The sequence below is a fragment of the Lampetra planeri genome, chromosome 19 (genome assembly GCF_965212315.1).
Source record: "Lampetra planeri chromosome 19, kcLamPlan1.2.h2, whole genome shotgun sequence".
In the NCBI taxonomy this organism is placed as follows: domain Eukaryota; kingdom Metazoa; phylum Chordata; class Hyperoartia; order Petromyzontiformes; family Petromyzontidae; genus Lampetra; species Lampetra planeri.
In genome coordinates, this window is record NC_136125.1 from 11,984,571 (window position 1) to 11,998,344 (window position 13,774).

Consider the following 13,774-nt stretch of genomic DNA (forward strand, 5'->3'; position numbering starts at 1 on the left):
GCAGGGTGGAAGAGAGCTTCAAGACCCTCTTCTGGTCCATTTTTGGCCTCTCGGGTGTGGACTCGGTGGTCATCAAGTACAACCACAAGTTCATCGAGAACACGGGCTACGTGCTCTTCGGCATCTACAACGTCACCATGGTGGTGGTGCTGCTCAACATGCTCATCGCCATGATCAACAGCTCCTACCAGGAGATCGAGGTACCGCGGGGGGCATCGGTGTCGCCCTCCCACTGGCGGATCTCAAGTAGGGGGTGGGGGTGGCGATGGGGGAGAGACAATTTGTGTTTCGTTGATGGTTATCAGAGAGAATCCGTGGGTTTACAAAGCTTCCCATTTCGGGACTTCTTACCTACTAACCCCCTGCTTGGGAAGTTTCTAGATCCGCCTTTGGTGAGTTCTGACTCCTTGCTATGAATCATGAGCACGGCGGTAATGTACGTACGTATGTTGAACTTCTTTCGCACCGTACGTAGCCAACTGCGACAATCGGAGGTGCGGGGGAAGGACAACAAACTAAACACAAGAAGCAGTTCTAAAGAAATTCGTTTTTAATCGAGATTTTAAGATAATAAAAATATATATTTCATTAAAAATAATGCTATGTTTTTTTTGTATGCGTACTCTACCATTACTGTTTTACATACTTAGCCAAATGTGTTTGTAAGAAAAGTAACCATCGCAGGGCGATGTTCCGAGTGAACGCGCGCGGTTGTAAAGCGTCACGTGAGCCGCAAACAACCCAACGCTCTTTGTTCCCCGCGCCCGGCAGGACGACGCCGACGTCGAGTGGAAGTTTGCGCGCGCCAAGCTGTGGATCTCGTACTTCGAGGAGGGCCGCACGCTGCCCGTGCCCTTCAACCTCGTGCCCAGCCCCAAGTCGCTGCTCTACGGCCTGCAGCGCCTGTCCCGCTGCGCCACTCGGCTCGCCGGCCTCCGCCGGGGCGGCCGGTGGGCGGCCGACGTCGAGGTCAGCGGCGCCGCTTCGCCTCCTAATCCTCCGGCGGCCGTTTATCTCTCTTTTATCCTCTTGGTTCTTTCGGTGAAGTCACCATGTAGGTAAAAAATTTAATTAAAATTAATAAAAAATAATAAAATCACGACGTTTCGGAGGCAACACAAGTCTCCATCATCAGGTGGGACCGTCACAACCAGATTTGCTGCATCAAGTGAGGCAGGGATTCCAAGATGCAAGCTCTTAAATACAAGTTGAGGGGGAGGAGAGGGGGGGGGGAGCTTATCAGAATGTGGTAGCCAATGAATTGAACGTATCGGGAGGGGGGCGGGGCTAAAAGAGAGCACGGGGTGCACGTGTACGTGGACATGTGCATTTACTTTGCTGCATTTCCATGAACCGGTTGAAAACGAACGGTTTGCCGTGCATATAGAATTGTCCCTCAATACGCACGACGTTTGTACCTTCTTATAACCCTTTCCTGTTCTGGGACGTCAGCAAGTTGCGGGGTGGGCGTCCCGTGCACCACTGAATCTCGGAACGCGCAAGAGGCTCGGCATTAATTTTATTGAGTGAGGCCTCTTGTCAGCCCACTAATATAAGTGGGTACACCACATGCAGTTGACTGGCAGGTCACCTGTGGTGGGGTCAAGCGTGGGTGCCCCCACCTCTTCCAAGACGCCTGGGGCAGTGTGAAGGAGCAGGCCAAATTCCCTCTCGAGGGCCTCTTTAGGGCCTCTCTAGGGCCTCTCTAGGGCAGCGTTCTTCACTGCAAGGACCGTGGGCCACTGGCGGCCTCTGGTGGCCTCTAGTGCGACCCCTGACAATGCACAGAGAGCGATAACACCCCGTGCAGGCGGTGTGGGGGCCCTCACACTGATGTAATCTCATCGGCGAAAGTGGCCCCCCTGTGAGAAACACTGCCCTGTGGAGCTTCCTCTGACTTTGAGCAGCTCATTGCAGGGCTGCGCCTTTACCTCTGGTGCTCCGCTCGCCGTGTGCTCCCCCTGCCTCTCGCCCGTCAACCCCAGGAGCAGAGCCAGGGTCCCAGCGTCCCGAGCATCGGCACCAGCAGAGGCAACAGCATCTCGATCCAGCCCAGCCGCTACCAGGTCAAGCCCTTGCCACTTTACTCGGCTGCTAGATAAGTACAGGCGGCTGTTCTACTGGAACTCGTCGTGGTGTTTTCATAACGCCAATTGGATATAACGCGATTAATGTATTAGGGAACACATTTTTTTTGATAACGCGGATGCGAATTGGATATAACGCGGTTGAATCAACCAAACTATGCATGTGAGTGGGAATAAGCGGTTGTACAGCTGCCTCGGTATAATATAATAAAAGCAGTGGGATGCTGTTGGATCATTCTAGATGCTACCCACGTGCCTCGGTCTTTGTCCAGCCTGCGTACGCATCTCACGGGTTAACGCATATTCTGCTGTACCCCACGTTATATATTGTAACGCGGTTTTTCCCCATGCGAGGTTCTTCAGGAATGCGGCGACCGCGTTGTAGGAGAACACACTGCATCTGTACATATACAGGGTGCTTCAAAAATGTTTTAACACTTTTAATGGAAAAAGAACGGATAATACACCATAACATGATAACAAATGTATGTTAATAGCTTCAAAAAGCCAGAGTCTCCACTTGTTCGCCATCGTTGTCAACGTGTGCCTGGAATCTTCTCCAGGTGGTCTCCAGAGCCCGGATGAGGCACATTTCTTGTGGTGTTGTTGCAAATTCTTAGAAGTGTTAACATTTCATACTTACGCGATCTAACCCCAAAAACCTTCATTATGAAGAGATATCTTACTTGTTCAACACCAAGCTGTTCTGCCCAAACCTGTTGTGTTACATTCATTATATTCTCAGCCACCTAATTTGTATACGTTCAACATTAATGGATTACATACGGGTGTTTCATTTATCTGTATTGTAAAGTGCCTCGCTGTGGATTGAAGGCAAGGTGGTTTATATTATTATTATTCATATTATTGCGTGGTATAGTCACTGTAAAACTTCCCGTGAACGATCGTTCATTTTTTTTTTGTCACCCTTCCAGAAAATCATGCGGCGCCTAATTAAGAGATACATCCTCAAGGCCCAGTCGGACAAGGAGAATGACGAGGTCAACGAAGGTAGGTACAATGCGGGAGCCGGTTTCAGTTCACGACAGTCCCGACTCGCGTATTCGCCATGTGCAGGACCGCCGCCGTTAGACCGCGTGTTTTTTTTGTATCGTTTGTTGTTGTGACGTTCTAAACCCCCCGCCCCTATTGGATATCTGTGGTAAAGAGCTTCACAGCTCACCGGATTCCTCCTGCAGTCTAAATAAATATTCTGATTCCGATTCTGACAATCTGCCCCCGTGCCCCTCCGCAGGCGAGCTCAAGGACATCAAGCAGGACATCTCCAGCCTCCGCTACGAGCTTCTAGAGGAGAAATCCCACAACACCGAAGACCTGGCGACCATCATCAGGCAGCTGAGCGACAGGTGGAGCTCACACCCGCGGACTCCTGAAGCTGCAGGGGCAGCAAAAGCGGCGAATGTGAGAGTGGGCTTCAACGTGCCCCCTCCTCCAGCGACAACCTAGAGGGGAGCTCCCGCTCTCGCCGACGCTCCCACCCCTCCTACGGAACTTTCGAATGCGGTCCGCCACCACGGATGGACGCCCGCTTCCCACGGGAAGCCCAGTTACCGGCCGCGGCGCCGCACGGAACGTTCGAAAGGTTACGCGGGCGGTCCGGGCGATGGGCGCGCGTGTCCGGACCGGAGCAGGCGGCGCAAAGGGCCGAGGCGGGCCCAGCCCGGCGACGATGAGCGAGCGTCTCTAGAGCAGCGCCGGGGCGCGTGCAGGGAGAACGACGCGAGGAGCTGCGGCCACGCGAGCGCCGGCTCGGCGGAGGTCGCGCTCCGACGTTATTGCTCCCTTTGCCGCGTCGCCGGGGACGGAAGCAAGCGCCGGTTCATTACGTTCTCGCGGAACGGGGCGCCCTTTGTGAACCGCTGACTCTCCGCTGCCTCTTCCCCTGGAGAGCAATTTAGACGCCTGGGAGGAGAGATTTCGCCGGCAGCCTTCGAGATGAACGCCGGCGCTGCGCTCGGTGAGAAATGTTTTTCAAGACCCAATTTTAGGATATTTCAAGTTGAATGTATTCACCGCGGTCCTCTCTCGGTACACGAGGCTGCTGGGATTCACTGGGCAAGAAGTGGCAGATGGAGAGTCCACGGGCGGTTTATAGTGACCGGAGGGTGCGATTTGTAACGTTTATAGTGGTGGGGTGGAGGGTGGGTGGGGGATGATTTAGTTTGGCCGGTTCCATGAATCTGGTCAGGTGGCTAAGTGGTTGAGTGAGCGCCTCGCGCTCAGAAGGTTGCGGGTTCAGATCCTGGTTTGGGGAGTTGACTGGGCCCATCGTTCCACGTGTGGGAATGTCAACGGTAGTTGTCCTATGGATCGACTTGCCCCCACCATAGAAAGATGGAGTATCCACCAATGGCGTAGGGCTTTAAACAGGAGTCGAGTACCACCTCAATGCTCATTTGAGCAAAAAGTTACCGTGACTTTGAATTCCATTAATGAGTGCTTGGCTTATTGTGGTGAGAGGAGACCGGAGAAAACCCTCCACGCATCGCCACGCATAGCACTCAAAACTCCACGGAGTTAGATTCAAGAACCCATTGGCACACTCGCATCTCCCGACCAACTTGCAGCCAGTCCTAATCAGTCTCCCGTTCAAGTACTGACCTGGATCAACCCTGACATCGTCAATGCAACATCTTTTATCTGCCGGGAGGGACACATTTATCTCCTCTGTGGGCGACAATCAAAAGAGCAATCGCGAGAATAAAATAAATCCCCCCCCTTCCCCCCTCCCCCCCGACATGAAATAATCGCACCCTGGTGAACGGTGCCGCCCTTCGTGAGCTGGTCAGCCAGAGACCGTTAACGCCGAGAGGCACATACTCAATCGCGAGGCAGGAATGAGTTCACCGTTCGCGGAGGACAAATTGCTCATTTAATAACCCAGCAACCTTAAGGGTCACTCTCGCGATGGCCTCGGCGCGTCGTGTGGGTCGCGGGGGTTGTTTGGGCCATGCTTCACCACCCTGACTCACGCGGTGAATACAACGAAGCAGCACTGCCCTCTGCTGACAACGCAGGCCCACAGCAGCCTACAGTACCTGTTTTAAACATCCAGGCACTATCCAGGCTCCGACCTGCTTAGCCTCCCAAGATCTGACACGATCGGGTGCATTTCTGGTGATCAGTACTGCCGTGTTGTCGACTGGAACGATGTTACGCTGAAATGCTATTTGTATATTTGTCCTTTAAAAAAATATATTTTGTGTTTTTGGCAGTGAGGTTGATTTGTCGTGCCCATGAAATCAGCTCCGTGGACCATGTAAGTTGCACCCCCAGTGGGCCCGGTTTGAGAGCGCAAAGGGGTCCTGCGGCCCAACTCTGCCCAAGTGCCACTGCTCATCTCATGTGTTCACGAATCAATGGCAGAATTTTAATTCCGGGTGATCCATTTACAGCTACCCCCCCCCCCCCCCACTGATTTCTAATCACCCCCTCCACCCTTCTTGCTTCTTCTCAACAGATGATGGCATATTGTGTATACGATGAAAGCGATGGCTCCACATCTTACAGAGGAGCAAGTGTTAAAAGATGTAATGGGTGTAATGAGATTAGTGGGAGACACGTGGAGGCTTTGGTTTAAAACGTGATCTTCTCTATATTTTTCCCACAGTGGGGTATCTCTATATGGATTGGTACACTGCAGGATTTCAAGACAATAGCTTTGGGATGCCTTCATCCAGCTGTGGATGAAACATGGCTGATGATCGATATATATGGAGGACACTATATTATTAAGTGGCAAACATGCATATATATATATCTATATAATTAATGTCATTTTAACCATCATCCGAGAGGGCAATCGTGAATTACAATTTTTAAACCGTAATATGTAAATATATATTTTTTAATATACAGGACTAGAATTGGTCAAATGTCACGTGTTTTATTTAAAGGGGCCGAATGGCCTTTTGCATCTTTTATTTTGTGAATTATATCACTGCTGCCAGTGGGATCCAGTGTCAAGCACTCTGCGCACGCATTCCGAGCCGTCATTATAGACACACAGACAAAGACAAAGATCCCCCGTGTAGCCTTAACAGACTGTAAGGGGCAAGTGCTGTTAGCGAGCACCTAGTGAAGGCCGGCACGGCACACGAGGGGGCGGGTGGCCAACACCACGGCAGGCCGACTTCGTCTCCCCAGTGGCGATGTTTACACACCGCACCAGGTACTCATTTGAGGCCAAGTCGACGTAGGGGAGGCCCAGGACCGGTTCAGATAATCGTCACCGGTGTTGCGTGTAGACACTTGAAGATGTTCATGTTTTTGTTTGTTGCGGTTGCACCCGAGTCAAGAGCCGCATGGCTCACAGGGCTCTACCTAATGAATGAAACTGAAATGAACTCGGGTCTCGCTCACGGCTACACTGCCGCTCTCCATATCTACACACCGCACGCACACGTGTACCGTACACTCAGTTGCATACACACCGTGGCATCGCATGCACGCCTCCCTGAGTCACAAGGCTCCCTGTGGCCACAGTTAGTGCCGATGCGTAAAAATCACCCTGCCAGGCAGAGACTCCGTGTCTATTTTGGTGCCATCAGCTCGATACATCCGTGCCCTCTCCTGGACCACGAATTATTGACAGCAGAGTGCGGCCACGTTTGTCTGTAGGTAGCGGTTCGTACGCTGCGCTATTATATGATGCATTTCTAGATGTGGATATAGTTCTTCGCACTCCGAGCCCGGCGACCCGAGTTCGTGTTCCCGCTCACAGCCAACACCAGTGACGATTATCTGAACCGGTCCTGGGCCTCCTCTAGGTCGACTCAGCCTCAAATGAGTACCTGCTGCGATGTGTAAACATCGCCACTGGGGAGACAAAGGCCGCCCGGGCGTGGTGCTCACCATCGACCCCCTCGAGTGCCACTGGGCCGGCCTTCATCGGTGTTCAGTGGCAGCACTTGCCCAAACAGTCTGTTGAGGCTATACGGGGGAGCTTTGTCTCTTACGTCTTTCCTGTGCTGTCATTGCTGAGCCAGCACAGATCATTCACATTCACAAGTGGCGTTGTGGCGATATCAGTTCTCACGATACGATACGATATACAATTCGTGCAATGACGACAATCACGATATCAGTCCCCAATGACGTTTTTATTGTGTTTCATAAACTTTTTTTATTGTTGGTGCTTTGATGCACTTCTGGTGCGAGTAGAGATTGCTGAAAAGTTCTGTTCACTGAGCATCGTAGCAAATGTACAACCTGGAACGCTCACACTCCGCACGGTCAACTGCTAAATTAATTAGGGCAATCAGCGACGGGAATGGAGACCTCGCGACAAGCATGCTGCAGTGAGACACTCCACGAATTGTCATGCGTGTCAGGGATAGCGTTTCTATTTTTTACTGTATTTATTATTGTGAATTTTTAATTGTTGCTATTTAATAAACATTTTGTCGTCCAATAAAAGATCATACGACGGTATATTAGAAGACGAGTGTTGCTGGCTGGCTGGCTGGCTGGAGCAGCAACGTCCAGATGACGAATGGGGCGCTCGTTTGATTTCAGAATCGATCATCACAACATGAAGATATGTTGCAAAACGTACAATACACACGTCGCATCGTGCGATCGATCTTTGGTATCGCCAGATCACTGCAACCCTACTCCCCGTCTCTTGTGAGGTTCGGGCCAAGTAGCCGATAAATCTTGATTTGAAGCTTTCGTGACTGCAGGAATCCATACTCTTTGGTTCTTTCGGTAAAGTCACGTAGGTATATAAACCTCGATGATTAGCCGATCAATGATTACCCTGTCCCAAGGCCACCAGGCCCACCTCTACATCGGCTCCCTACATTTGTTTGAACTCAGTTCAATACTGCCGGCGGACTTAATTCAAGGCCATCTATCACGTCCTCTGCTCGGTTTCACACAAGGCCGTGAGAGTCTTGGCAAAGTGGCAAAGCCTTTGGAGTAAAGTTCCATGCGACGTGCGCTCCCAAGCCCGCGTGTCGGAGCTGTATTTGGCGACGTTGTCCGAGTCTAAACGCTCGCACTAATCGCGTTGTTGCTTCTGCGTGGAACAGAAACGTTCACCTGATTCAACACACACGTGTACTGCTACTGCTGTTGCTGTGTTAGCTGCTGGCTTCAGTGGCGGATCAAGGGTGAGGGAGGGGGGGCATCGCCCCTAACCTCCTCCCTTGAGACGCCCAAAGTTAGTATTGTCTCTATATTCACCAGAGGGGGTGAAATCATTTAAATTGTTTTTATTATTTATTATTCATATCGGTCCCTATTTAAGAAGCTGGTACATTCTGGACCGCCCGTGGGAATGTTATCGATCTGCTCCCCTAGCTGACTATAACAGTCTCTTAAATTAAGTTGCCTATTTTTTTACAATTGCTTATAGACCCGTACTGAAAACAGCTCTGTGCATTAAACGCATATGCCATGGGACGGATGTAGCTGCGCACCGTGCAAACATCGCGAAATAAAGAGAGCTTCGCTTCGTTTCCACGCCACGGCCACACACGCGTGCTGTTTGTTGTTGTTGTTATCTCGTTTGTTTGTTTCGCGATGGAAATCCTCTCCGGAAGGCCGCGTGGAGCCGCGCGCGCCTCTCCCCGTTCCCATTTGCGAGCGATCTCAAAGCAGCAGCAGAAGAAGAAGTCTCCCCCCTCTCCCTGTGCCTGCCTCGCGCGACTTCCCCGTCGCCTACCCCCGACCTTACGTCGCTGCTGTTGGCAAAGAGAAGATTTGACAAGATGAGCGACCCCTTGTCTCGCCGTCACCACGCGACTAGCAGTGCGACCACGTCCACGCTCACCGACATTCGCTTCACTGACGATGCACTGCAATGTGACTGTGGTCAGAGGTGGCGGTGGTGACTGTCACTCTCAGAGGGCTGCTGCAACAGCCACCTCCACTTAGCACGGGCATGACGCGTTCAATACTCAATCATCCATTAGCGCCCACCAACCGACGTTTCCGCACACCGTGTGGGTCGTGAGGGTCATTGGCCATACTTCACCACGCAGTGCGGATTGGTGAAGGCAGTGAACATACACGTGGAATCACAGGAACACACGACAACGCATGTCCTCCCACAGCCTTCTCTGTTGCACACAGCCTGCTGCAACACCTGTACATGCATCCATGAAGTGTCCAGGCTCGCCACTGCTTAGCTTCTCAGAGCTGAAGAGATCAGGCCCATTGCGGGTGATTTAGTCAAATTGGCAAGAAATATTCATTATTGCACAACTTAGCCTCATATCTAATTAACAATTGTACGTACGTCTGTTTATAAACAAGTTGATATCTGCTCATACTATGAATGGGGTGATTATTCGTAACCATAATACCGTGTACACTTTAAATAATGAATAAGCTGAAACCTCATTTCTACGCCGAGGTCAAAAGCCATCTGTTGGACATCGCTCATCGTCGAGATTGTCAGTCTCCGCTTCTTCACGTGTCGTGACACGAGCCACAAAGGAGGGCGCAAATTGCATCTCTGACTCACAGACGGGCTTGAATGTCAATAACGCAATAAACTGCGGAATGTTCTTTTAAACAAAATTGCATTCACAGGCGATGGCACAATCCACGGATGGGCATCACCTGCTGGCAGTGCCCAGGCAGGTGACGACGGATGAAGGTCAAAGGTCAGCGTTGCACACAGCAGGAGCTTAATTAAAGGATGTTACAAATTGAAAACGCTCATATCATCATATGAAGGTACTGGCAAACTCGCTTTGTACAGGGACACTGGTAAGGGCCACTGGACAGGTTACTGCAGTCGTGCTGTTAAGAGCTCTCTGTGTTCGCGTTTATATTCAACTCCGTTCCTGAAGCTAACAAGAACTTTGAGAGGTTTTAGCAAAAATATGTTTACAATTGTAAGACAATGCGTGAAAAGGGACAGAAATCTCCTAAGAAAAAACCCTCGAAATGAGTGGAGCCACAGGGAGAACCAGGGAGGCTGGGTGACGAGGAGCCACCCCCTCTCCCTCGTGAGATCCCCTGGTGAATGTGGAGGGAGATTGTTCGGGGTTTTGTAAGCAGACGCTTCCGGGAGGCAGTGTGTTAACTGGCTGAAACGTCGTACTCAGATTGTAAATGTGGTTTTGCTCTCCAACACACCGGCGTGCTGTACTCGTGACGAATTGGCACGTTCTGTTTATGTGACAAACCTTACGAATTGGCTGTGTCGGGGTGGTGGCGGGTTTAACAACACATTTATATATTTACGCGATCTAACCCCCAAAAAAACCTGTATTATGGCTTAGTTCAGCACGAGCGAGTGCTGCCCGCTAGTGGCGCGGTGCTGCGCCGCGAGGTTTTGGAGAGGAACCAGAGGCCATGGGGTTTCCACAGCTCAGAGTATGGATGTGGGAGCTGTTGTTGGTCCCACGGTACGCCCAGCCACCCAGTACCGGACTAAGCTCGTGCGGGGCCTGTAGCATGATGTTATAAAGGGGCCCTAAATATAAAAAAACATAAATGTTAAAACACGTTTTTTTACTTGCATAGTAACGTTATTGTATTTTTTTTAATTTTCTATACAGCCAGATAATACGACAAATCGCTAACCTTAAACACCCAGCCGTTCATAAAAGGCAGTATAGTACTATAGTAATAGGGCAAGTGCAGAATCACTGAACCGGAATTGATAGCTTGAAAGTATTTAGTGCGGGGGCCCTTGAAAGTGCGGGGCCTGTAGCATATGTAGCTACTTTTGCTACGAGGATATAATCTGGCACTGCAGCCATCCCCCAGTTCGACACCCGGCCACGGTTAACATCAGTGGCAAAAGTGACAAATGGTGCTGCCCTCGCTCCACCCACTTCATTAAAGCAAAACCACACTGACCGTCCCCGTGGTGAAGTGTGGCGAACACAACCCATGACGGACGTGGCATGGGATCGAGGTCTTTATCCATCAGTGGAATAAGAATGGTTGCATTTAATTGATTTATGTTATTAATGTGACATTGTTATTTTAAAAGTGTTCACGTTGCCTCAACTGTTTGGCCAATTCGATGTGTTAAATTGTTGTTGCCATGAGCAGATCCCACAAATGAGATGTCTCCACACTCCCTTGAGGAGGCCCACTTGTAACCTGTACATGGAAAGCCCTTTTGTCAATCGACTGCAGTTCGTGAGTTTTTTTTTTACCATACTTCACCACGCTCGTCACTTCGGTTTTGCGAATGCCGGGAGCATAGACACTGAATGGTAGTACAGTCCAACAAGGGATTTATTTTCTGCACTGCTCACAATGTAGTCTCGCTGCATCCTACACGATTGTGTAATGCATAGGCACTCCTGAACATGGTCACGCTTGCAAATTAGACAAACCTGGTCTCTTGAGTTCTCATCTCTTGGGCCTTGGTCTGGTATTATTGCCCTTCAAGGCCACACACCTTGTCGCTGTGACACATCTGTCGACGGCGTTGTCACCTTGCCTCGCTCTCCTCGCCTCTATTGTGTTGCTCTCTTCAGGCAGCCGTAGTTGGAGCTGTTCCATGTTCAAAGTAACAATTTCGAACAATCTCTCTGAGATGAAACCATTTCTGCCTTTCGTGGTTCTTGTGCAGCTGAAAGGGTCGCGTGTCTGGGTTCATTCACGCTGGGCAAGAGGATGGGGCAGACTATGAGCCTGCGTGCGGTCTGCAATGTCAAAAACAACACAAACTTCAAAATATATTTCAACAATCAGTACATATATGCGCACTGGTTGCCTTGGTCAACGTTATTCTAATATAATTTAACTTCAATTCAAATTTATCATTAAATCACTGCAACTATTGTATTTATCGCTGTAGAATCACAGCCAATCGGCAATGACTTCAAATCCACGTGCCCTCCTCATTCGAGCCAAACCGAGATGAGATTGGGACATTTAAAAAATGCATGACATGCGCATACGTGTTTGCGGTTTGAATTTACAGTACAGTCATAACCATGCGCTGCTATTTTTGATCAAGTACAGGTTTGGGCTCTCCTGAAAAGGTCACGCCGAGTTCGCTTTTAGACTCAAAAGGCCTTCCAATGACAAACAGCACAACCAGGAAACATAACTGGTAAACTAAATTGTTTTCAACTGTGGAGTACTCAGTCATACAGATACAGCTTCCTGATTGCAGAGATTGTCAACAGAATTCTCACGTCTTGGGTATTTGCCATGAGACTCGTCACGTGTACAGAATCTCACAGCTGTCACAGGGGTGCAGTGTTGGCACACTGAACTTTGAACCCAACGAGCTGGGTTGTATTCCTGACCATGGCTAACATTAGTGGCGAGTGGTATCAGAACCAATCCTGGGTGGCCCCCTTCATCAACCCACACTGACCAGCGTGGTGAAGTATGGTCAAACAACTGCTTTGTGTGTTGTCCTTACCCCCACATCTCCGATTAGCACGGTTGGCTACGTATGGTGCGAAAGAAGTTCAACAGACGTAAAACCCTCATGGCATGGGAGAGGTTTTCATCCAACAGTGGGTTCACAAGGGGACTGATATTTTTTATTAAGCAAATCATCCAAGGCTGTTACAACTGTTCATCATAGTTTGGCCTCAAGGTTATTGGAGTGCAGTTTTTTTTGCGAGAATGCCATTGGCTCAAATTATCTGGAAGAAAACAATGGCTATATTTAGAAGCAACTTATCAAATTTCCCCACGTTCAGTGTTCCCAAGAGCTCACAGCAGCATTGGTCTATATTTGTCTATATTTGTTCTCCTTATATATAACAAAAAAAACGGCCAACACAATGGTATCTCCAAAGTGAATGTCTACGCTGACGTCGCGAGACGTGAAACAGAATCAGAATCGTTATTTAGACTGGAGGAATCCCATCAAAAGCTATAAAGCTCGTTTTCACAGATGTTCAGTCGGAAACCTAAAACAAAAACAATACAAAAATACGATAGGAGTGCAAAGTATAGGAAAGGTGAGCAAATCACAAAGAAAAAAAATAAACTAAAACTATGTTTATTTTACCAGGTAAAGCACACTGAACTATTAGCTTATTTTTCAGAAGCGACCTGGACACAAATTATAGCTCAACGTAGTGGCGTATGTAAAAATTTATAGCGATCAAGTATTCTAAATCTTATTATAGGGTTGGGCCTGGCTACGAGGTGGCTGGGTTTCCTCCAAGTTCTCCGGCTTTCTGCCACAAGAAGCCAAACACTCATTACTAGAATTGGCCAAACATCTCAATGTAGCAGGACCCTCCTGAAAATAAGTCTTGAGACTCGGTGAGGCTTCCCAAGGTAAAATGCAGTATAGTGCATCATTATACAATTAAAAGTGATTATTACACATGCATGCAATGTCACCTGTTGTGTGTTCAATTCATTTAATTTTCAGTTGTCAACCCACTATTGGGCCAGGGCATTCTCAGGGCGTGTCGGTGGCGTGGATTGTTTGCCCATACTTCACCACGCTCGTCGTGGCTAATTGTAGAAAGCATATTTTCATGCTCCTCCACTGGAAACGTTGACAAATCACAACCCTGCATTATTACGATGGCGATTCTGGACGAGATTGCTCCGAGCCAAATGGGGAATCTCTCTGTGGGCTGCAACTTGCGCTGTGTAATCTCGCGAGAAGTACAATGTCAACGACTCGAGCGTAAAATGTAACGTGGCAGCATTTTGATGACGAGCGCTGTTATGGCTGTCACCTCTTGTTCTCTTTCTGGACTTGG

At 49.4% G+C, this 13,774-nt stretch overlaps 1 protein-coding gene across 3 annotated transcripts in view; it reads left to right on the forward strand.

Annotated features, from left to right (window-relative positions):
- Positions 1–5,437, forward strand: part of LOC144724173 (short transient receptor potential channel 7-like) — a 47,568-nt gene extending 42,131 nt beyond the window's left edge. The window contains exons 9-13 of one of the 3 annotated variants that reach the window (XM_078603095.1): positions 5–200; positions 772–969; positions 1,986–2,066; positions 3,023–3,098; positions 3,343–5,437. In XM_078603095.1, coding sequence (XP_078459221.1) covers positions 5–200; positions 772–969; positions 1,986–2,066; positions 3,023–3,098; positions 3,343–3,554 — 763 coding nt within the window. In that variant the 3' untranslated portion in view covers positions 3,555–5,437. The remainder of the gene's footprint in view (positions 1–4; positions 201–771; positions 970–1,985; positions 2,067–3,022; positions 3,099–3,342) is intronic. The other 2 variants (XM_078603097.1, XM_078603096.1) reach the window with 2 other exon arrangements.
- The last annotated feature ends 8,337 nt before the right edge of the window (positions 5,438–13,774 follow it).